This window comes from Leptonotus elevatus, chromosome 5, assembly GCF_054856555.1.
Source record: "Leptonotus elevatus isolate MCC_2025b chromosome 5, RoL_Lele_1.0, whole genome shotgun sequence".
In the NCBI taxonomy this organism is placed as follows: domain Eukaryota; kingdom Metazoa; phylum Chordata; class Actinopteri; order Syngnathiformes; family Syngnathidae; genus Leptonotus; species Leptonotus elevatus.
This window is the reverse complement of record NC_141243.1, coordinates 15,433,851-15,459,467: the sequence shown is the minus strand read 5'-3', so window position 1 is coordinate 15,459,467 and position 25,617 is coordinate 15,433,851. Positions and strand designations below refer to the sequence as shown.

Sequence of the window (25,617 nt, the reverse complement as noted above, 5' to 3'; positions counted from 1 at the left end):
CAAGCACGGGGAGAACATGCAAACTCCACCCAGGAAGGCCGAAGCCCGGACTTGATCTCACAACCTTTGCACTGGGAGGCGGACGTGCTAACCAGTCAGCCACCGTGTCGCTATGAAAGAATTAACTAAAGTTAACTAAAGGGGCTAAGGTGACATCACATAAAAGAAAGTCTATGTATTACATTTAAGAAGTGAGATAAAATATGTCACATATTTTGTGTGTCATTTCAGTTTGCAGTTAATACATTTACAAAGACTAGTTTATCTAGTAGTGACTCAATTCATAAAGTTGGGGAAGCAAATGTTGCCAGAGTCGATGAATTACCCTCATAATTTGAAATCAGCAAAAGGGGGGCAGTAACTTCCCTAGCAGAATGAGAGGGGGGTAAGATCAGGTGTGTGGGGGAAGCTGTTTTTAAATTCTCGAGGTGGGGACATGAGCACTGCACACTCTTGTACAGTGGATGGCAGTATACGCCTGAACGTTGCTTAAAATCCGCCAATAATTGGAAGAAGAAGATCTTCCCTACCTGACAACCTCATCTACACCAATGTAAACATTGCAAGCAGAGAACGGGGGCAACGGAGAGCTGTCGCTAGGTTAAGCAACTTTTATTTTGTCAGTATATTTTAAGATTGATCTACTATCGGAAACGTCACAAACTAACCATCAAAAAAGCGCCCAGAAGAGTTCACGAAGGTGATGTGTGTGTTTTAAATCCATTCGCTTCGCTGACGGAGCATGCTGGAATGCTAGCTAAGTGTAGCTAAAGGAATGTCACAGAAGGTTTTAACAGTTTAGCAAAGAAATTAAAGCGAACAAAAAAATACTAATGAGGACTAAATTTGATTTGAATGAAATGACATATGACATCAACGCTTTGTGTGGGCAACGTGAGCGATGTTCATGATGAGCCGGGCTGCAGAACTATAGATTGACCTGAGTGTCCGACTATCTTCGGGACTGCAAGGTGCCTTAATGTAAATATTAGTATCATTAACCATGAATGTCATATGACTCTTACCATTTCAGGTCATTTGAGTCGGCCTTTTCATCTGCTCCTCCGTAACAACAATGACAACAACCTGACCAATGGACCACTGCACGTTTGCAACAAGATCATGAATGACAAACTCGTCTTCTTGGGCCTACTGTACTTTGTCCAGGGCATCCCTTACGGCCTCCAGTCATCCCTGCTTCCCGTCTACCTGCGTGGAGCTGGCCATTCCCTTACACGCATTGGCTTCACCAAGATCCTTTATTTCCCATGGGTACTCAAGGTGCTATGGGCCCCTTTGGTGGACAAGATTGGCACCAAGCGGCGTTGGCTGGTGGCAACAGTGTCTGGACTGGCGCTGACATGTCTCACCAGTTCTGCCCTGGCTCCGGATATGCACATCTGGGGAGTAACGGGAACCCTGCTTGCCATGAATACCCTCGCCTCTGTTCAAGATATTGCAGTGGATGGAGCGGCAGTGGGACTGTTGAAAAGTCGAGGGGAGCTTGGGCTGGGTAACACAGCCCAGGTTGTGGGCTATAAAGCCGGATCTGTTTTTGCTGGAGGCGGGTTGCTAGCTGTGATTGACGTGGCCGGGTGGAGCTGGATGTTTATGCTGCTGACGTTCGTGTATGCAGGGGTGGCCCTGTTTGTGTGGGGGGCTCCTGTCTTGGATGAGGAGCCTGTGAGGGGCCAACAGGCAGATGGCAGCAGAAGAGGACAGGGAGTTGATGCTTTGATGCCATGGAGGGTGTGGAGGAAGCTGCTGGCTGTCCCGGGCACTGCTTGGACCGTCCTGTATGTGCTCACATACAAATTGGGTGAGTCTGATCTGATGTTTAAACAAGCATGTGTGCATATATAGCAGTCGTGCCACTGTCAAGGGCCAGCAAATCATGCATGTCTATGTCATATTTCTTCATAAAATCTTATCAAAAATCACAAATTTCCTTCACTTTAAATTCCAATAAATAATGTCTAGCCATTGTTGAACAGACTGTTTTTTTTGTACTCCTGATTTCAAAACATATTTATCTATCTGCTGTGTGTAAATAATAGAATCATAAGGTTATTTTATATTTAAATAGTTTAACCGTCATAAAGCCCCTCTGAGGCAAACTAAAAACTAGAATGTGGCCTGTGTATAATCAAACAAAATCCATAATAATAATGCTCATATTTGATTGATACTGTCACCTAGGCATGCATTTGACACTATCATTCCACGTACCATAGCATGTTAGAGCCTAACCCAGCTGTCTATTATTGCAGTTTTCTAAATTTAAATCTAAATATACAGTGCATATATCAGACTGAGGCATGTTTCTAATTGTGTTATGATATGCAAAATATTAGAAACTATTACTATTACTATTACTATCAAGTTTATAAACATATCTACTACACCTTTGACAGTATCAGTGTAGTGTTTGCATGTGTGTATCCAAAGAAGTTTCTGAAGAGTGTGGACGACAGATCATAGAAGATAACAACCAAGTCCAATATATTTTTATAGTGTAGTGTGTGTTGTTTTCATCACCAAGGATTTTTCATACTATATAATAATACATTTTTGGAAAGTAAGTGGTTACATTTTTTTTTATTCAACAGCAAAAAAAAGTGAGTATTTATTTTATTTTGTTTTATTTTATTTTATTTTATTTTATTTTTTAACTGAAACATTTTGACCAAACAGAGAAAGAAGTACAGTGGTCTGTTTTGTCCTATATTGAACTTTTTTTCAAGAGCTTGTGTTGGTATGTAGGATTCAAACCTACCGCTAGATGTCTCTGTTGGCGTGTCTATGTAACGTGAGACTAGAAACGTCACAGGAAAAAGTAGATGTTTAGCTGAAAAGAAAAGAACCTACCACACTGGTCAAAAATTTGCATTGGGATATATAGGTTTAAATAAAGTCAATATATTCTCAAGTTAAAACAATACTACATTGAGTATGTGTAAGTACTTTGTACTTGCAGGTTTTTGCCAACGACATAGTTCTGGGGGGGGAGAAACAAAATAAAAAGTTGTTTATGATAATTTCAGTGAGTGAGTGTGGGTGAAAGAGTATAAGTTTGGAAGCAAAGGGGGATTATAGAAGGATTACAGTCTCTTTGTTTAATGGCGTCCGTAAACTGAAAGGGAAGAGCGCTTGATTCTGATGTGTGTTTGCATGTGGGTGGTGGAAATGTAATTGTCTGTGCAAATTTGCATAGCATTCTCGTTTACATGTGTGAGAATGCATGGGCCTTTTGTTTTTAAAGTCGTATGTGTGTTTTTGAGAGAGTGTCCCATAATCGGATGAGCCCCAACAGACGACACTACTAGACAGAATATGAAGGCTGGCTGGAGCCCCTAATCTGTCTAGGGAGCAAACCCCCACCCCGCAGCACTCTCTCTCTGTCTCACGAGCCCATGGGTGCAATCAGCCGCTTCTAATTGAGGTGTTTTCATCATTGCTACTTTGCATTGCTGATTTATTGATATCCATATTACTTGTTTGCATTCCTTTAACTGAACCCTAAATTTTCACTCACTTTTGCATATAAAAGCAATGCTTTGTAATGGTTTAGGCCTCAGCGTTCTGATATAATTTTCAGTTGGAGACTGTTTTGTTTTTGCTGAAATGGTGTGGGCGTTTGTGAGAGACCAGTGATCTTCCAGTCTGGAACCCCCCCCCCCCCCCCCAATTGTCTTTGTTGAAACACAAATACGAGCTGATATTCCCTTTTCTCATCTTTGTCTAACGAACTCTTTGAGTTTGATTGCATTGCATGCAGCTCTGCTTTGAAATGTAACCTCCTGGCCACCAATAACTACAGTCATGTTGTGCGCATGTTGGCATAAGTGACCTTACAGAGTTGCACAGGCGAGCAAAAACTAAATATAGGCACCTAGTTTTTTGATGGCAACCTCAAGTGCTAATCATACTAAAGTCGGTGTTGATTTAACTTGATTTTTTTTATTTATTTTTTTTACTTGACATCTTAATGTGTGGTGTGTTCAAATTTGCCGAAAATGTATTTTACACAACCCAAATTTGAATGTTGCTGAGCAGTCACTGTTGGGTCATTATTTTTTAAAAATCAGTGGTTCTGGTTAGCGACTCTTTCTATGAAAAGTTCAATTAAAATTTTGGGTTGAAACGAAGAGGGTAAATCTTCCCAGAAATGGCATCAAATCTGTATCACCGTCCACACTGGACGGTTTCCACAGACATGCATTAGTGGAGGATGGTTGTGGGGGGAGGAGAGGAACTTATGGCGACAGGAGGATATTTTCCAGAGGGGAAAAGGACTTGCAGGGATGGGAGACTGATGGAAGAGATGAATTAATGAACAAGCACCACATGGTGCCCTGGGAGCGACGGAACAACATGAGCATAGAAATAAACAGATTTGGCAATGCAGAAACATACTGTGTTAGTGTATGTCATACTTATTTTACTGACCATATTGTCTAGAATAAAAATGGGTTTATCTCAGTGACACAAGAAAAGTACAATTCAATTAATGCTTAAGCGGTGGTTGTTATTTGTGTTGACCCATAAAACAGCACTGTCCTGTTCTTCAAGGCTTGCTCATCTTTTTTCTTGCAATCATTTTAAAGCTGCAGTTTTTAATACTGTAGTAAGTTTCAAGTAAGTGCAAAAAACAACAACAAAAATAGCAATCCAAAGGAATAAAGCAATCTAACATCACTGTAAATTGCTGAGATGTACAGAAAATAGAAAATACGCCACTCGTATTTATATTTATGTAATATGTTTTATATATGTTTATGTTATTGTATACTTTATATCATTTACCTGTGGCGGTCTGTTTGCAGTGCCTTACAATTGTATTACTATTGTATTGTACTATGCATGGAAATAGAGCCCATAAACGTTAAACTCTTTTTTTTGCTTTCTCAGTTGCCCATATTTTGGGGGATTGGCTCAAACAGGGCACAGTGATGGACTTGAGCCCCTGGCACAAGTCCGCCCTCCCCCGCTGTATAAGTACTGTTCAAGCACTGCCATTTCATCAGCTATCCAGTGCTATTTTGAGTTAGATTAACTTAAACTTGGAACCTCTGACATTTGTACCGATCGTTATTCCTCAAGACTGCATGTGGAAATTTGTGTCAACAGACTAATAGAAAATTTTAAAAGTGACGTTTGCACAAAATATGTAGAATGCCTGACTTTGTTTACTAAGCTCTGAGAAAAGAGTGATAATATTGTTGAGGCGAGTTACTTGCTGTCCTCAGTGATCTCTGCAGTTCTTTTGTCTAAGCTACAACATGGACCTGAGAATTTGACCTCACTGTCCCCGTCGACCTCTTACCCTCATCTCACCCTGATCCTGCCCTGATCCCTCTCTATATTGCCACCCAACCCCCATGCATTACGCATATAGTATTATGCACAAACACATGCGCACATATCTCATGTCACAACACTTGGGATAAAGGGTTGGTGTAATTTTATTTAGTTTTATTATCATCAGGTATGAACAGTAACGGTTGCGTTTTACCCAAAAATGCAACTAATATTGATATTTTAGGGAAAATTGTGTCATGATCTGTATTTGTTTGGTTTCGTATTTGGTTTTGCTTCATGCTATGTCTTGTCCTGTCTTTCTCGTTATGGTTTTGTGTCCCTTGTGTCATCCAATCATCTCCGACAGCCACTTATGTCTTGTCCAGGTGTCTCTCGTTGTCTTGTCAGTTTGCTTGCTTCGCCCACACGAAAGCCAGTTTCAATGTATCCTCACAAGTTTCTTACCGTTTAAGCCGCTCGTCCACATGGCGGCGTGGTTTCGGAGCTTGAAACCGATCACTTTTTGAAACCGGGCTCCAGAGTGGAACGATTTCAAAACGCGTCTGTCTGGACACCATAGGCAGGGTACTCCTCCAGCGATGACGTAATGGTCGCAGCTCGATGACGACGCATTGTCGCAGATTGATGACGTATGCGGCAATTCTCGCGTGACTGCGCGCGAACCGTCAGTCTGTCAACAACAATGGCGGATAGCCGTGTCGTAGTCGTTTTGCGCAGCCTCCTTAGCTTGCTTATGCTTTTGCAACAAAATATTTAGCTTCTTTATTCCCACGTTTGTACTTGAATCACCAGCTATTGTCCCTTCTCCTATGTTTGTCTTTTTCATGTTGTTTGTTCCGTAGATTGCAATAAAGTTAGAAAAAAAAAGTGTCCGTCTTCTTCGCTGATTCTTCTTCTATGCTTTCCGTTAACTCCCTGTGGCTGCGCTACAGCGCCACTCCAGACTTGGCATATACATTACAGCCGTTAAACGTCCTCAGCGTCTTCTTTTGGACACACACAAGTCTTGAAATGCTTCTGTGTGTACAAGATTTGTTTGAGGAACGAAGCCGGCTTTGCTTACGTCTGAACGAAGCCTTGGTTCCTGGTTTTTGTTCAGTTCTTGTTGGATCATTTTGTTTGCTGTCGCACCTCATCCTGGTTAGTAGTCTTGTCTATGCGAGTTTAGTCTAAGCGTTTGTTTATGATAGTAAGCCTTATTTAGTTAACCATTTTTGTGAGCACACCTGACCTCCCACACTACTTCCTGCATTTGGGTCCATAACCCCCCCGCACACCGTGACAAATTGTAGGATTTGGGGAATGGCGTTTTAAAAACTAGCTAAAGATGTGGCTAAAATGGAGACTGACAATGAAAAGACACCACTTCAACCAAGACTACATGCAAAAGCCTGAAGGTTGTGTGCAAACACTGACTGCTATTAGGAACGGTTCATAATTCCCTCCACCTCTGACTAAGGCCCCTGTTCCAACTGAGGAAAAACACGTTGCTGCCACCACAATGCTTCACTGTAGACCTGGTGTTCTTTTGGTGAAGATAAACATGCACGCCTTTTGGAATTATGACCAAAAAGTTCAACCTTGGTTACATCAGATCATAGCACATTTCCCCTCATGCATTTGTGAGATTGTTTTTGCACAATGTAGCCCAGCTTAGATGTTTTCTTTCTAAAATAAGCCTCCGTCTTACCACCCTCCCCCATAGCTCAGATTTGTGAAGACAGGAGATTGTTGTCAAATGTACTTGCCAGAAATTCCTACAGCTCCTCCTTACACGTTACTGTCGGCCTCTTGGCAGCCTGTCCTGACCAGTTTTCTTCTCGTTCTTTCTTATCAGTTTTGGAGGAACGTTCAGTTCTTTTTGATGTGACTGTTGCGCAATATGTTCTTCACTTGATGATGTCTTCACTGTGTTCCATGACATATTGAATGCCTTGCAAATTATTTTGTTCCGTTCTCCTGACTGATACCTTGAGTAATGAGCTGATGCTGTGGTTGCCCTCTACGGTCTCTAGCTTGTTTTGTAAAACGTGAATGCATAAGAAGAGGCAACACTTATGACCTCAATAAAATAAAATGATTTCTAATTTCATTGTGATATTTTCAAAATATGATTTTAGCATGATTTTCTTTCTCAAAGAAGGATATGAAACCTTTCATTTATATTTGCACAATTCATGTTTATACACACTGTCTAATCGAATGTAAATGTGACCTCACTAGTCTATACATTAGATTATGATTAATGTTACATTTGTGGAATATGAGTTATGAAGCAAAATCCAGCCATTTTTATCCATCTTAATGGGCGGCCATTTTGCCACTTACCGTCGACTGAAGTTGACATCAGTTGCTTAGGGCTCAGGCAACGATCAATCACAGCTCACCCGTTTTCTAAAGCTGAGCTGTGATTGGTTGTTACCTGAGCCGCCCTGAGCAACTGTTATGCCATTTTCACCCGACAGCAAGTGGCAAAATAGCCACCTTCTGGTATGGATAAAAACTGCTGGATTTTGCTACTTAATTTATATTCCACTAACGCAATAATAACCAGAATACCGTTACTATTTAGACTAGTGGGGCTGCATAAAACATATTATGATCAAGAATTTTTTTATTTTTTTTAGGTTGACTTCCCCTTTAAAGATTTTTCTGTAATAATCCCAGAGTTATATAGGATGATAATTTCTGTTATGAACACACCAATCGAACTAATCACAGGAAGCGCACCACCTCCTGTATGCACCATTTATGTGTTATAAAACTGTTCTTTTTCTGGTTTGATGAGTGGTGAATGAGTATTGACTTTGTGCTCTCAAAATAAACTGCAGGGGGCGAAAAGAGGCTCAATAATATGTCATGTGTTTAAAAGAAATTGTCTGTTAGTTGAACAAGTCCGCCAAGCACAGATGTTTCTCGGTTAAATGTCACTTTAGACGGCTAAAAGTATACGCTGACATGAAGTTTGTATTCCAATCCACAACAGTTCTATGACATTTTAAATACTGTTATATAATAATTCTATGACATTTTAAATACTGTTAATTAATAATTAATTAAGACAGTATTAAGATACAGCATTGCTGTTTTACATGTTTGGGGCCATTTTATCTTGCAAACTCCAATACCAATGAACTTGTGTAAAATGTAAATAAAAACAGTTGCTGCTTTTTATAAAGATATAGGGTTCTGGTTTTGTTATTTTTAGTAATCATTTTAATATAAATAATGTTATTTTTAATTTTTTTTATTTTTTTCCCCATTGCGTGTTCACAGTTAGATATCATCATCATCATGATGAAATTAGTTAAACATTTTTATTTATTTTTTTTACACTTAAACATTAAATGCTTTGATACAATAATCATCAAAACATCTCAACACTCGATCAACTAATTGGGTATTTACTTAGCCTGTCCCTTGTGCAAAAGCTGCATACACTTACCGGCCACAACATTTGGTACACAGGAAGGAATATTTGAAACGCCTCGTGCAGTTTCATATACATTACAATGCTGTCAAAAGCATTAAGCTCCAATAAGCAGACACAAAAAGCAATCTCACTATTGAGACAAATGTCACATGGACAAACCGTCTTAACAAGCAGAAATAAACAACCCGGCATATATTGTGTGTCACGTTCCGTCTTAATATGAAATAGTTTTGGCTCTCTCAGTGTATTTTTTTTGTAGCATCTGTCTCTAATGTAAACACAAACAGTACAGTTTCTTTGAGCCTGACATCCTCCTCTGTTTCCTCTTCACTAACCTCGTAACAATGTCTGTGTTGTTGTACCCCCCACCCTAACCCGCTTGTCTCTGTCTCCATCTCTGACTACTCTCCTTTCTCTCTCGTCATATTTAACTCACATTTGGGGGAAATAAACACATCATGATTGTCATTTCCCGCTAGCTTCTCTTTTCACCCCCCATATTACACCCGTCTTTTCTTTTCACTCATTGTAAATGACTTTCTCTTGGTTTATTTCAGAATTTCCCCCATCTTTTTTCTTTTCCCTGCCACTCTATTTTTGTTGTCTCCTCATTGATTCTGTCCCTTCCCCCTTTTTCTTTCGCCTCTGCTCTGTTTGTTTAATCTTTGCACATCTAATGAAATCCCTGCAGAAATGGACAATTGTTGCTTTGAGAATATTAATAGAATGGAATAATCAGTGTGGTTGTGTTTTTCTGCACACACACACCCAACTCCCGTCTTTTAAAGAAATAATTAGTTGAATGCGGAAGCTCCGAGCACTAAGCTCAACAACTGGCGAACATGCAGAGGAGCATGTGTAAACAACCCTGACATCATGGGTACTACTGCTCATTTCCACTTAAGAGTGATCGATATTGGAATGATGAGTTGGGGGGGGAAAACAACAACCTCCTTCCTGAATTTGAATTCTGAGCACATTTGCATCATATGCCCAATTTCACACTCCCAAGAACTGGTAAGATTTAAACGAAAACAACTGCCTCTCACTGAAATGTGAACAAAAGTTGTAACATAGCGTGGGAAACAAGCCCATTAAGGATCACATCTATGTTCACAAGGTGTGAGCAAACAAACTAATCACACTAGACTAAGTGCAATTTCTGCAGAAATTGCGTGGGAATGCTGAAAGCTGAATGCTAACAGCTTAATGCTAAGTTGAATGATTATGAAGGAAATCAAAAGAAAAATTATGTGAAATTTACAAAGTATTAATTGTAATTGAAAAATTAATGAATAAAAATAACACCTGAAGTGCCAAAGGTGGGATTAGAACCATCGCCTCTTATTCACCAGTCAAAGCTCTGCTGCACTAGCTGAAGAGTTGTCCAAGCGGGGTTTAAATCGAGGTCTTCGTGTGCGGCAAGTATTTGCTCAAACCACTGTGCCATTGCTGCCCATTGTATATAATTGTAGTGAATATGTCAGTATATACTGAAAGCTTGCGTTGAATTTGAATTTTCAATATAGAATGGAGTAAAAACCTAATAATCACAAATGGCATCAAAAGTAATGGATGTGAAATCATTTGACAATGATTTGTATTCAGTATTGCATTTGTACTAAAGAGTTGTCCAAGCAGGATTTGAACCGAGATTTTCCAGTGTGGCAGGAAATTGCTCAAACCACTGACCTAACTTGTCTTGTTAAAAAATCATGGCTAATTGCATATTTATATTGACAAGTGTCATCTGAGGCTGAATGGAGACACATGCTTTTAATCATTTCAGTGAAATGATAATGCATTGACTGATATGATAGTCAGTTGGTTAGCATGCAATCACTTAGCATAATTGCCGTGGATACATTTGCTATATGTACAATCGGATGTGGGATTCAAACTCGCGACCTCCTGGTTACTGGACAATGCCAGAGAGCTGGTAATGATGATCAGTTTGTATGTATGCAAGTGGGCGTGGAAAGTGGGACTTAGAAAAAGCTCAATGTCAGTCCCATTGAAAATGAATGGGGAAAAAGTTGATATGTAACTTTAAATTGTGCGAGTACTGTAAGTAATATGAAATCAGGCGATATACATACCCCGAAAAGCGTGAATTTTTGAAGCATGTTGAAATTTGAACGGTGTTTATCGGAAGTATTATGTGGGAGTTGTTTCTTGGCCCAAAAATTAGGAGAATAAAAATCACAACAACATATGTGGGAATGCTTCCAGCATGCTTCCCACAATGATTGTATATTTTTGTATTTATTTGCATATACTGTAGTGGCTACCGGCTATGCTAACTGTGTAATCTGCCAGCAGGGAAACATGAGTGACAGAAATGTGAAAAAGACACATGTTACCAGCGCAACAAATGCACATTTCCTTCTCTACGTTTCTTTTTGTTGATTTGTCACGGCACTGTTAAAGCAGCGACACTCTCACTGTGTTCCCGCACTACCGAACATCGGCAGCGTCACAGATATGTTTTTTTTTTTGCCTGCACTCTGTTTCATCTGTCTCTCTTCCTCTTTCTCTATTTTTGTTTGTCTCCTGGCTGACTGAGTGAGCGAATCGTTGGTTGTGTTGTGCGTCTTTGACAGCAACCTGGGAGCCAAGCTGTCACTCATGCAGCTCCTTGGTCCCACTGTCTTTCTGAAGTCAGTCTCCATTAATATAATAATGGCGTGCAGTCGGCACCACTGAATATTTTACTGTAATGTTCAGCAGAACATTACCCCCTCACTCAACACCACACACAAGGCTGACTGCCTGACAGAAACTTTTTATTTTGACTGAAAGGTCTGTGTGATGTCTGCTTCATCTTGGAAGTTCTGCTGTTTTTGTTGTGTGTTCCTTTTTGTGCATTAGGAAAAGTGCCAGGCCTCTGTTTGATATTGACGGAGGGTATTCTTTTTCTTGTCAGGCATCTATTATTGACACTTTCCAGGAATAGGCCGAGGTGCACCCCATGCCGGTTTGCTGTATGCGGTTTTCAGTCATCTCTTGTTTTGTCTTTCAGGCTGAACTACTTGGAATAACATTCTCATTGCAACTGACTGTTCTTGAGGGAGGTGTTTTACATACTTACTGTACTTAAAAATTACAGTAGCCTATTAAAAGCAAAGAATAATTTTCATTATCTGCTTCACTTCTCTTCTCATCCGACGTGTCAATCTTTTTTTGTGTGTGTGTAAAATTCACAAATGAATTGAGTCTGAAGTCAGTTTTTAAAATGTTGTCCATCCACAACATCCCCTCACCGCAATTGACCTTGTGTACAGGCGAGCAGGGCGCAGTCACCATGTTCCCCTTGTTTCTGTTGGATCACCACATGACCGCCCGGGAGCTCGGCTTCTGGAACGGCGTCGTCGCCATGGGCTTCTCCATCTGTGGGTCGTCACTGGGAGGCTTACTGCTTGCTCAATTCAGGTAGCCTTTATCGGCAAATGTGTCATTTCTGATCATCCCCACTAGCATGCAACTGTCTTTTGCCACAAACACATGTATTCTACCAATATACAGTTATTCTGTATAGATTTTTAGGTTTTGTGTGAAGGCTGTTATTGTACACCTTCAAGTTTTATTCCCCACACTTTTAAAACGTGTTACGCCTTCTACATTTTTCCACCGATTCTCACCATTTCAACTTCAACATGTTCCACGCCAAGTGTGCTCGCATTTTTCTCCAAAATTCTTGGGATTTCCCCAAATTCTGCATTTTTCAACCAAAAATTTAAAGAATTCCCCCAAATTCTACATTTTCAACAAAAATTCTCCTTTCATTTCCAATGGTACATTAAACATTACACATTTACATTTTTCTATTTGAAATTCAAAACATTCAGCTTATTCAATTTAGCTTGAGAAGGATTTTTAACATACTAAGTTCACACAAATATCACATTTTTCATAGTATTCCAAAACATTCACCTAATAATTTAACATATTATATTTTGATCAATCATTTCTTCAAAATCATTCATTGATTCACACCATTCCAATTTCAGCACACTCCAAACAGTTAAAAAAAAATATATATATATTATTATTATTATTTTTTTTACGTTTTCCCCAAAATTCAACCTATTATTTTTTTGGGTTACAACCCAAATATATATATATATATATATATATATATATATATATATATATATATATATATATATATATATATATTTACATTATTTTCTTTACACCTCCCAAGTGTACGTTTTGAAGTTATTGATCCTCCATACTTTTTTTTTTAAGGATTTTTTTATTTATTTATTCTTCTTTTTTTCTAATTCAAACCATTCCAACTTTAAACTGGTTAGCTTATCCCAGCATTTTATTTTTTTAGCCCAAAATTAAAACATTTTAGTTTGTCTCATCTAATTTCTGAATTTATTGGCCAATTCAATAAATCGGATGCATTATTATTATTATTATTATTATTATTATTATTATTATCATTATTAAACTGTTCAGCTCCATTCAATATGATTCCAAAAAATTTAATTCCGCCTCTCAGCCTTCACACAATTTCTCCATAAATTGCATTCTTCAGTTTCATAATAAAGTTTTATATCATCACTTTTTACATAATTAATTGCAGGGTACATTACATGTGCAAATGTGTACAATTGGACCCCCCCCCCCCCCCCCCCCACATTCTTACAAAATAACTACTCCAAGACAAAAAAAAGTGCATGAAGAGCAGTGATACTGATACAACACTATGGTGATGTTGTCTATGCAGTGTTTCCCATAGATTTGATATATACTTGGGTGGGTGGACTCCGGCGGTGGGGATGGGAGGCAGGTTGGACTGGAGGTGGGTCTCAGCCTCACGATGCACAAGTGAGTGACGGCGAACTAACGTTACATACGGTATATCCTGTCGCAACATGTTTTTTTTCTTTTTAAATATATTTTTAACACATTTTCTTGAAGACTTCTTGGGTGGTGGCCAATTTACTTGGGTGGCCCGCCCAAATATTAACATGGTGTGGGAAACACTGCTATGGTCCTGCAGTGCCTGTCAAAATCATCCTTTTTCTCTTCCCGCTTTTACTTTTGTCTTCCTTTTAAGTATCTTTGTGTACACGTCTCACTCTGATGCATGCTGCCTGTTTCTCTTCATTTTCTATTACACTCTCCTGTGTGTGTATGTATGCACGCATACTGGCTCAGTATGTTCAGTAATTTAAGTAAACATAGCCTTGTTGGAGAACTCAGGGAACCCCCCTGTGTCTGTTGTGTGGCGTGAGAACAGCATGAGCAGCAAATCAATTACACACACAAACATATGCGCACGTGTGCAAATACACACAATCTCTTCAGGGTGCGTGCACACACATAACTATTGAATTTATAGATACAAACATGTTAGACTTTCTGATTAGTGTAGCCCTGGAGCTGTGTAAATGAGACCAGACTGTTTTTAACTTTCAATGTGACTTCCAGAAAGGTTGTTTTGAATCACTTGGGGGGGGGGGGGGGGGGGGGGGGGGGGGTAACCCTGAGAGCCTGACCTGAGCGATCATGGGTTTAATTAATTTAGTGGCTGTGTATTTGCATGCAGACAGTATGTATGAGAGTAACGCTAGTTACATATACTGAGGAATATTAACCTCAAATAATAATAATAATAATAATGATAATAAAGATGATGATGATAATAATGATTCTGCCATGACATTTGAATATAGTACACACAATAGCACACTCCTACCTTGTGGTTACAGTTAGGAACAAAGTAAAAAAAGCAAAAAAACATTGACAAAAAATTATTTGTCAAAATGCAATAAATGATCTAACAAGCAAGGTCAGACAGGCCATCAGAGTATTGAATTTCGCTTTATTTTATGCCACATAAAATGTTATCAGTTCAGGTCTTATTATCCCCCCCCCCCCCCCCCCCCCTTACATCTTTATTGTTTTTACACGCACACACCAACACGCACACACTGTCTCTTTGAGTGGCAGGTATCCCCTGAGTGATTGGCATTGCTAATCCTTGATGTCAAAAAACAGTGTGGGTTCATGTGCATGCGTGTGTGTTTGTGTGTGTGTATATTAACAGTGATTAATTATCTTCCCCATGCTGGGGTTCTCGTTAGCTTATTGATTACGTCATGAACCAAAACCACAGGGGGATGATTTTCTTGCTCTAACAGCGAATCAATTAGTGTCTGGGGACTTGTTTACTTAATCACCCGTGAGTATGCGTGTGTGCGTTTGTCAGATCTCTGCATCATTTGTTTGTCCCTCCTTAGCATCGGCGCGCTGATGCGACGTTTTTTCGTCATGCGGACCGTCAGTATGGTCTTCCAGAGCTCCTTGCTCACTGTGCTGGAACCCTCGCCACTCATGAAAGGTGAGACCTTTAAATACCGTCACATTTCTCAGCTTCTTTCTCAAGTAGTACTCTGTGGCAAAAACATCCTCACAACAGTCTGCCTTTACATCCAACATATCAATCACGCCTTGCAATTTTGCACCACTGCAATCTTCCCCATAGTAATAAGTAATAAAAAGTATCTCCTCTAGCAATCCTAGCTGAGTAATATTATCATTGTAGAGGTTTAATAATAACGATTCTTGTTTATTATCACAGTTTGTATGAGTACTTGGGCCCATATCATCTCATATTCAAAATGAAACAAACATCATAAAAGTAAAGAGATGAAAAAGTTGGACGCAGTTACAATTGACACTGCGGGTACTAATAATACTCTCAAAGAGGCTTCCAGAAGGCTTACAAATGTATTTATCCTACCACTGTTTTGAATACAAAATGTCAAATAAAAGAAAAAGACTATTTGATTTCACTAATCTAAAGCATGGTAGGCACACCTCTTTCCTTTTAATTGATAGAACTCCAAACATGCATTTAGTCATAAGTACTGCATTCTGATTAAAACACATTTCATCATACTGAAAAAGAAAAAAGAAAGTTTTAAGGCCTTTTCAAATTTAAAGTGGGCTTTATCTTTTTCATGGATTTCAATGAAATTCATGAGTCTAAGGAAAACTTCATGTTCCATGATTTTCCAACTGCCTCCACTGTCAGTGAATCATGCCTCGTTGGTAAGACCGCCTCCATTCAAAACTTCTGTGCAGTGGATGTGTCAAAAGTCTGGACGGGAGAATCTGTGTAAATGAAAAGTGCATACATACCGGTATTTAAAAAATACCTATTATAACATATAATAATGCGTTCTCCGCAGCCTCACTAGTATAAACACGGTATTCTGATTAATATTGGGTTTATGGAATATGAATTAAGGAGCAAAATACACCAGTTTTTCTCTTCATGGAGCGGCCATTTTATCACTTGCTGTCGACTGGCTTAGGTAAAGACCAATCACGGCTCACCTGTTTTCCTGAGGGTAGTCATGTGACGTTCTTAAGCTGAGCCGCGATTGGTCGTTACTTGAGCCCTGAGCAACTGTGATGTCACTTTCAGTCGACAGCAAGTGTCAAAATGGCCGCAACCTGGGAGTGATAAAAAAAAGAAGGATTTTGCTGCTTTATTCATATTCCACAAATGCAATATTAATCAGAATGTCGTGTTAATTAGACTTACAACATATTATTCTCAGGAATGTAAACTGATATTAAGGCCTTTTAATTAACTTCCATGTTGTGTGATTCCACAGTAGGTGTGGTGCATTTAAAAAACAAACAGTATTTTGCCCCTTGATTTTCTTCTTTTACACCAAAAACAACTATAACAGTAGATAAGTTCTAATTTCTAAAAGTCATTTCAATACTGTTACTTTTAATAGTACAGCTCATACTTATTCTTTTTAAGTGGGCGTGATATATGTTGGGAATCACATGTCTGTCTATAGGACAACCATTGTAAAGTCAAATGATCGCAAGTATAAAACAAAAATAAAAGTCGTCTAAATTATTCAGCGGAGGTTGGTGTTCTTTCTCCAGAGAGCCATTCAGTCATTATTGCCTGAATGACACGTGATTGAGTTGCACAGCCCGTCTGGAGGCATTTGGGAATCAGATGAGCGCTCTTCATCTGCGCCAGTTGTCTGTTCCCCGTTTCAGCCTCTCAGTTACTGACGTGAAGCCCCCCCCCCCCTTCTCTTTTAAGCCCAAACAAAAAATATCAGGGAAAATGGAATCAGAAATAAAAGAAAAGGGGAAAAACATTCAGTTTCGGAATTTTCAATATTACATGATAACCTTCTATTTCCACGACTCCGGTCTGATCGTTGTGTGTGTGCGAGTGTGTGTGTGTGTCTTGTGTGATTGAAGAGTCTTATTGTGCACAAACTCTGGCAGCTTGAGTGAATAATTCAGCGTTCGCAGGAGCGGTGACAGATCAGCTCTGTGGTTCCTCTGTGTTTCTCACCGACACCTCTCTGCACGTTCCCTCAGAGGATACACTACATGTGTTTTGGGGACGAATGCGGGGGGAGGCGTGTGTCGCTAGTCAGAAGATACTTTTCAGCAGCATGCTTTGAGTTCGACGAGAGGTGTCGTCGCAAAGATGATCTTTCTTGGTTTGCAACCTTGTGAATGCTGTCTCCCTCAGGTATGGCCGTTTTGAGTATGAGCGTTCAACACTTCCTGGGTGGTCTGATCACCACGCTCACCTTCACTACCATGATGCATTGCACTCAGAGGGCTGAGGAGAGCATTCAGGTAAGAGTCACGAGTTACGCAACCATTTAACTCCTGATTTTTTTTTCTTCTTAATGGTTATCTCATGTTTTGTTTCTTTGCACTTTGCTCACAGATTGTCTATCTTGTTTAATTATTTGAGGATGTTGCTTGACTTTCTGTAACAACTAAATTGAGCTAGTCAGGAGGAGTGCGAATCTTTGACTGTCTCACGATTCAATTCAATTCTGATTTTCGGGTCTGCGATTTGATTCAGAATAGATTTTTGATACAAAACTATTTTAGATACAAAATGATTTGATTGACAATGATTTCTGCTTCATTCTATAGATGTGTAAATAATCGTCGTGATCTTCTCTAGTCGGGTTTGCGAGACAAAATGACAAATGGAGACATTGAAATGTCCCTTTTTTCCACATTTATTAATTTTTGAATTGTAAAGAAAGTGTCTTTATTCCTTTTTTTAATTGCAAATAACAGACAGCACAACTTTCTCAAATATCAACATAAAAAATAATCAATACAATATCAATAGAATTGAAATAATCACTCAAGATAACATGAACAAATACAGAACAAAGAAAAAGGTAAAATACGAAACTGCAAAAAGTTACGCTGCAACATACTAGGGGCTTGAGAAGTTATAAGTATATATTTAAATTAGAGCAAATCTCCTAAGTATCCAAAGTGTCATTCCTGGCTCATAGGACACGCTTGGTCTACCTCACTTCCTGTAGTGTGTTCCCTCACTCTAATCAGTCCCTCAAGCAACATGAACTCAAACGAACAATACTATTGTTACAGTATCAAGCTGTTTATTACACTCCAGATGAGGTTAACTGTAAATCTAAACATCTGAACACAGTGCACACTTAAATGCAAACAGTTTGTTTAGCTTGTTTACCGAACGTAGCTAGCTCAAGGCTAACGCACAATGGAAAGTGCCATTGACTCGCTAACACTAATTAGCGCGCTACTCGCGGCACTTTTATCACTCTAAATACGGCGATTCATACAAAAACGCTTCAGGTGTGTATATAAGCATGTTAACATTACTCACCGGGTATATGCTCTTCCTTCGCTGCGAAAAAAAACAAACTTTTATTGGCATAACTTGAACATGACTTTTTTCTTCTACGCTCTAATGTTGCTACAACTTAACAGTGTATCAGAACGCGTGGAACCACACTGCCCCAAATTGGCCAAATCGTGTACAACATGAACAGCGCTCCCAATAAAGGCACACACAAACAAGGGCAAGAAAGTATAAAATAATTTAATTAAAATCGAGATTGGGACATTTTATATCGATCCTGAATTGTAGTAAATGAGAATCGTGATTCTTATGAAAATCAATTTTTTTTGGGGGGCACACCCCTACTAGCCAGTCATTTCCTGCTTGACAGCAACCCACCTAACACCGTCTAGCCGCCATCACCCACGCCGCCTGTCACTTCTCATCAGCTGTTTCCACCTGGAACATTTCAAAAAGTCTTAGCAGACCCACTTTCTATTCACTACTTCCTTCCTCTTTGACCCTCCCCGCCCCTCCTCACTGGAAGAGTCCCCCCTGAACCAGCTCACTCAATTTCTTTGTCATCTCTGGTCCTTTAAGTGCTCTCTTTTCCATCCGGACTTTTTTCGTCTTCTCCTCTTTTGACATAACTCCTTTTGTCCCCGTCGTAAGTGGGCCATCATTGCCTGGAGGTGATCGTTGTCACAGCGCAGCCATTCACTCAGTCAATCTCAAGGTGACAAATTATTATTTTAATTGGCGGCATGCTTCAAGTGCAGAAGAAAGGCACAATTAAAAGGAGGAAAGAAAATCACAGGCACCTTTGCCGACATACGAATAATTTTTGCTACTGCAGCAAATAGAATCGACCGAAACGTATGATGATGTGAAACATGGTGCATTTGAAATGCTCTCATGACGCATACCGTTTGCATGCAAGCAGCGGAAGGGAAGCGTTAGCCGGCCGCGCATGCGGAAGTATGTGAGCGTTATTGAACGTAGAGCTATCCAGTGACTGAAAGCCGATCGTATGAGTGCTTGTTAACGATCCCCAAGAGAAAGAAACCAAATCTGTGAAACAAGTTGCTTGGAATAAAGGAACGCCACTTAGATGTGGTCACACGGGCTCTTCGGTGTGCTCGGTCACTCTGAACTCATCACCGTCACATTTCATTCGCATCCCAGTGAGTGATGTCCTTTGCAATGAATGATAAAGTACTGACAGATGGAAGTGCTCTAATTCGGCGGAGGTCTTTCAAAATGACAATAGAATCATATCCGTATTTGGTGTCGTCTCTAATGAACTATATTGAAGTAACTGCTCAATATTTATTGGCCTTGATTTGAAAGGTTATGCTGTAGTTAGTTACCTGCTAAATGCACCACTCTAGGGAAGAAAGGGAAAGCTGGGAGAGATTAGGTAATATCTTTCATTCGCACTCCATCCTGAAAGCCTCAAGGCTGAGATCAGATCCAATTCTTGGTTGGCTTCCGTCCATCATCGCACGCCATGATCTCACTCTCGTTCCTTGGTGCTTTCTCATCCATTGTTGCTCCCTTTCGAATATGTTTTGTAATCATCTTACTAACAACTTGAAATGAATGTCACGTTTGACATTTGACATTGACAACTGTGCGTGTAATAATAATAAACATACATTTAATTGATGTACGCGCTTAAGTACTTTGTGTGTGTGTGTGTGTGTGTGTGTGTGTGTGTGTGTGTGTGTGTGTGTGTGTGTGTGTGTGTGTGTACATTAGGCCTACGACTCATAATTATTTTAATAATGAATTAAGCGATTAACTTTTCAATTAATTGACAAATTAGATTAAAGCATATCATTTCCATTGCTTAGCAGTGCTCCAGACTGCCCCTAAATGGTGGCCTTTTTTCCCCCTAAAATTCGAGACAGTGCAACTCAAATTTCAATCCACTCTAGTAAATTTGCTGTTTAAAAAAAAAAAAAAGAAAGAAAAGAAAAATATTATTGTTGAATATTTTAAACTTTTGCTCTCAGTAATATAGTGAAAATTAATGGGATGAATATTTACTTTGAAAGTCAATTTATAGTGTGTACGCTCCTAAAATTCCAGGTTAGTGGCCACTGTGCTGCTTAAAAAATAAAATAAAATAAATAAATAATAAAGATATTTCAAATTGGCAGCACAGAAAAGTGGTTACTGCATGAACATTCTAGAAATCTAAAACTACTAAATTACCAATAATAATAAAATGTTAATAAAACTTGACAATAGGCTAGGGACCAAAATAAAAAAACTAAAACATACAAATATGTTATTCAATATATGCCTCTTTTTTTTTACTTTTTTTTATTAAAGCACACAAAATAGCTTTTTTTGTGTTGTTTAAACGCAACTTCACCTGGCATAACATTAAATAATAAAGAAAAAGGAAAAGCAGACTCTATACTCAAAAACATAACAATTACTCTAAAGAAGATTTTATAAGTTATTCATTTACCCTTAAAGCTTATTCATTACATTATCCTGATCATTTTAGTAAGCTCCACATTCCACAACTCTTCTACAAAAAAAAATCACACTGCCCCCCCCCCCCCCATTAAATTTAAATTAAAACTATAACACACAAATAGAGGAAAAACATATGTTTTGATTTATATTGAGACGTGAAAAAAATACATGACTGAAGTCACTGAATACATGTCTTATTTATTGTTTGGAGAGTTTATAAAAGCTTCAGTAGAAAAGATGAGCAAGTCAGGAGAGCGCAAAGGTATACCGAGTCATTTGTGTGAAGACTCCCTGTATTTAAATGTACTAGTATCGGTCCTGCTACTCATCGTCTTCGTCTTCTCCATGCCTTCAATATCGATCAACCTGCTGCCTTCTATTTTGCCACAATTACTTCAGCCACACCACCAAACCACAGCCACTTCCGTAACAGAATATTCAACAATCAATTGTTTGATAAATGTCTTTCAGCCTATCGCTACTCATTGTATACATTTTTTCCCATTCTCATTTTCTTCATTTCAGGCCACACACTACAGTTTCCTGGCAACTCTGGAAGTGTTGGGAAAGCTGATGTTCAGCGCTTTGGCCGGGGTGGTGGTGGATTGGTTCGGCTTCCAAGTGGCCTTCCTCTTCTTCCTTACCCTCTCTGCTGCAACAGCCCTGCACGTGTGGACAGCTACTTTTACCGGTGCGCTCAGGGAACACCAAGTCAAAGAGCAGCCTAAATGAATATCAAGCTCTGGGCTGCTAAGATGCTATGCTATAGAAGTCCACACGTACACAGGTATTTGGAAAGACGCTTATAGCATCTAGCCCAGTGTGTGGAATAGGTGCACAAATGCATTTCCTGGCTGGATGGTAATACTTTGCAGATAAGGGTAAACTATAGATGCGATGCGAATCGCTTCGTTTGTGGACCTGTGTTCGTGTGGACATTAATAGGAGCACGGAAATTCTTAAAATAACTTAAGATTGGCTGCTAGTATCCAAACAACCACAAATGTTAAACAGAAGACAATGAATTGGTCATATGATATAATCCCATTTTAGGTGGTATCAGGTGTTGTAATTAACAAACCAAAAACACTATGAAATGCGAATATTTAAGAATTTACTTTGATTTTCTTTGCAATGAATGTTTGAGTCTTAAGTCTTAAAACGTGACAAACCCTGTAACAGGAGCCAGCCTGTGTGTGATGAGAGTGAAGTTTTTGTCTGTTGGGGGTAGTCCTACTTTGCTCACTGCGCTGACAGTTGAGATCTAGCACATTAACTCATTTGCTCCCCAAAAACCTATAAAAACGTTCCATTTTAAATAGTGCCATGGGCCCAAAAACGTATTTATACGTTTTTATGTTTATTTTTATTTTTATACTAGAGCATACAGAAGGCTTTGATGCAGCCTCTGACCTGAAGAGGTCGCTTAAAGCAATGGTAGTTATTACAAAAAACAGCCAGCAGGTGGCAGCAGAGTATAAGAGATAACCAGGGTCATGTTGCAACAAGCTCTTTTCCCCAGTGTTTTAAAAAAAGATTTGTGAACAATGATTAAACTCAGCTATATTGTAATGCAAATGTTTCTTTTTATTCTGTGGGCCTTGCAAAATCAGTCAAAATCCAGTAAAACAGCCGGGAGCGAAGGGGGTTGCTTCAGTGAAAAGGGCTGGGAGTGAATGAGTTAAAGTGCTCTTTAATTACGTCATCGATTTTAATGTTCATAATCACATAAAAGCAATAATACAAAACCCTCCCTGAGATGCTCAATGTATGTACAAACGATGTAGATGGATATATTTCATTCTCATGAAATGTTCTGGTTTACAGATTTAACCTCTAGAGCGCATGAGTACTACCTCGTACCAACAACGTATGGTACGACACAGAAAATGTGAACTCCGTAGCTGTGCTTAAGATTTAGTCTTAAATAACAGACGCACAATATTAATCAACACGGGTTTGGTAAGCTGTCTAGAAGATGTTCGAACCGAGCATTGCTTTTAGAAGAGGAGGTTGCGCAATCAAAATGGCCCCCTCGTAGGTTTGCAGTAGTGCTCTTCCTCCCGTAGCAAAATTCAGCCTTACATGCTGCATGGTGCCATCTTGTCTCCGTTGTTGAACTGAAAGAAATGAAATGTTACAATAAACTGCAATAAGCCTGTTCTTTGAAACTTGAAAGTACAGTATTTTCTATTTGTCTGGAATTATGTTTAAAAATGTAAGTGTGCACTGTAAGTTCTATCACATATACTGTAACTCTCCATGGCACTGTATACAAGCAATCCTGGTTAAGCTTAAAATATAAAATGAGATGTTTTACTCAGTAGATTCTAAAACAAATGCAATTGAATGTATCCGAGGAAAGTTAGTTTAGGCAAAGCCAGCATTCATGAAAACGCCCACATGCTTCTTTAAATCAAGTGGACGTCTACAAATGAGTATTAGGGCCACACCGGAAATAAATATACATGGAAATTGTCACCATTACAAGAGCAAATATTGCAAGAAAGAAACGATTGTAATATTACAATAAAACCTGCTTAATGTTTAATATCATCTCGTGATTGTACCGTATGACAGCGGATGAGTGGTCAGAACATCCACATCCACATTGTGGCTCTAATACTCCTTTGTGGATGTCACGCTTGGTGTTGTTCCGACGAGGACACCTGTTGCAAAAGCACATCTCTTATCTCAGCTACTGTGAGATTTGCACTAAAAATAAAGCTGCTGGGTGAATTGCAGTTCTGTGTTTTGTTGTTGTTTTTTACGCGCGGCTTCTAAAAGGTGCCTGTTGTCAATCACATCTTCTCGGAGGAGGGGCTGTCTTACTTTGAAAATATAACGTTGCCCATAGCCGCTTTGAACAGGAGACTGTACTGTTACTGTATGGTGTCTTTACGGTGCCTGAGTGCTCCAAGTCTGAATAGGTCCTGTGTCACAGGATCCACGACGTCCCATGCAGCTCTAATGACACAACAAACGCTGTGAGGGGGGATTAGGCCGGCTTACACGACCTCTCAATGCACCTCCACTTTAGGCTTTCTCACCAAGCCCCATTATACTGCAGTTGTGTTTGTCTAGCGGGATTGGTGATGCAAGCCCTGAGAGTGAGAGTACAATCGGGCTTTTATTTCTTCACCACACTAACTTCATTAACAGAAGCAACAGGTTTGTCTATTGAAGCAGGTTTATCTTATTTACAACTGGACTATTGTTTATTGTTACATGGATGAGGTCGAGTGACACATTTTGCAAGGAGGAAAACTTGCCATACAATTATTATTATTATTATTATTTTAAAGGTTTTTTTTTGTTGTGAAAATTCAGTCAGGTTTGGCAACCATATTGTCTATAATATCTATTCAGCAGTCAAGGCAAAGGGGTGCACGGGTGGGACGTTAGTACTGGCGAGAGTATGACCTCCCACAGAGGTTGCCAGATTGTCAGATATCCCCCATGGAGCATCCCTGAAGGCCGCCAATGGATTTGATGTACACGAGGTCATACGTTGAACACAGCTAGACAGCACAAAGTAGTGTTGAATTGACTCTCACAGAGTTGATTTGAACACTTTTTATATAGCTCAAAAGAGTTAAATTAACACTACGGAGGTAAACGAGTAACTCTTCTCAGACACATTTGTTTTCCCGCTCAGCCGTTGTTAGTTTGACTCACCCTGACAGCGATTTGATTTGATTCACAACTCTTGATGCATGATCGCTGGTCAAAAGTCTTTAGAAATACATTTAAAATAAATGTGATCAAGTACATTTATTTGACAAAACAGACACAGTGGAATGTGATCATTCGCATCACTGCCAATGCGTCCAACTTTGTGTTCAAGACTATCATCTTTAACCCAATTAGTTGAGAACACCTCTTTTGAAAAAAAAAATAATTTCAAGCATGTTACTGTTGACCACAATCTCTTCTGTGAGTGAATAATGACTTCATGGGCCTAATCTCATTTTGTTTTGAATGTCAGTGTTTCCCAGTGCTAAGCATTAAGGAGGTAAGGAGGAGGAGGAAAATTGCGCTGACTCGTCTCTTTCAAACTGGAGAAGTGGAGATGTGAAAGCGGAGATAATCTAACACTGTGCGTTATTCTAACACTCGGTGATCAACTCTGTGAAGTAACACCTAGTCTGGACACTATTTAACTCTTAAAATTACACTTAGGGAGTTAAAATCAACTCCCAATAATGTAACCCTGGAATTGTGTACCTGTGAGGTAATCATAATTGTGAAAATGACTGCCTGATGTTGACCCAACACTAACCAGTAGTTAGGTTTCCATCCACCATCTCGAATTTTAAAGAAATGTGAAAATAAAACTGAATGGAAACGCTAGAAATTTGAAAAAGGGCTCAAAATTCGCAAACATTTTGTACGCTTAAAGGGGGGTGGATTTTGAAGCGTATCAAAAAAGGAAAATGCTAATTTTGGCTATGGAAACAGGTTTTGCAAATAACCGCTAGCAAGACCGGATACACATAGCACGTTTTGATATACGTTTCAGTTATTACGTCGCACGTACGTTTGTGGACGATAAAGAAAGGTAAGTTTGGGGGGACGACGAAACAGAAATATTTTTGGAATTGATTAAAGAAGTGAATATTAATGCTATTTTAGATGGAAAACGGCGAAGAAACGCTACGGTTGATCAATAATTACGAAAACAAACTCATACAACATCATCGCATCTTCTTCTTTTAAATTA

At 39.2% G+C, this 25,617-nt stretch overlaps 1 protein-coding gene across 1 annotated transcript; it reads left to right on the top strand.

Annotated features, from left to right (window-relative positions):
- The first annotated feature begins 537 nt into the window (after nucleotides 1–537).
- On the top strand, nucleotides 538–23,610 carry slc33a2 (solute carrier family 33 member 2). Its single transcript, XM_086077065.1, has 6 exons — nucleotides 538–700; nucleotides 1,034–1,819; nucleotides 12,040–12,187; nucleotides 15,016–15,116; nucleotides 17,298–17,407; nucleotides 21,420–23,610. Exons 2-6 carry the CDS (start codon nucleotides 1,123–1,125, stop codon nucleotides 21,624–21,626), a joined length of 1,263 nt encoding a protein of 420 aa, XP_085933191.1. The 5' UTR covers nucleotides 538–700; nucleotides 1,034–1,122; the 3' UTR covers nucleotides 21,627–23,610.
- The last annotated feature ends 2,007 nt before the right edge of the window (nucleotides 23,611–25,617 follow it).

Coding starts and splice junctions, on each gene's coding strand:
- slc33a2 (XM_086077065.1), top strand. CDS start 1,123: ATGAATGACAAACTCGTCTTCTTGGGCCTACTGTACTTTGTCCAGGGC. Junction 1,820..12,039: donor TGTGCTCACATACAAATTGG/GTGAGTCTGATC, acceptor CCTTGTGTACAG/GCGAGCAGGGCGCAGTCACC. Junction 17,408..21,419: donor GGGCTGAGGAGAGCATTCAG/GTAAGAGTCACG, acceptor TCTTCATTTCAG/GCCACACACTACAGTTTCCT.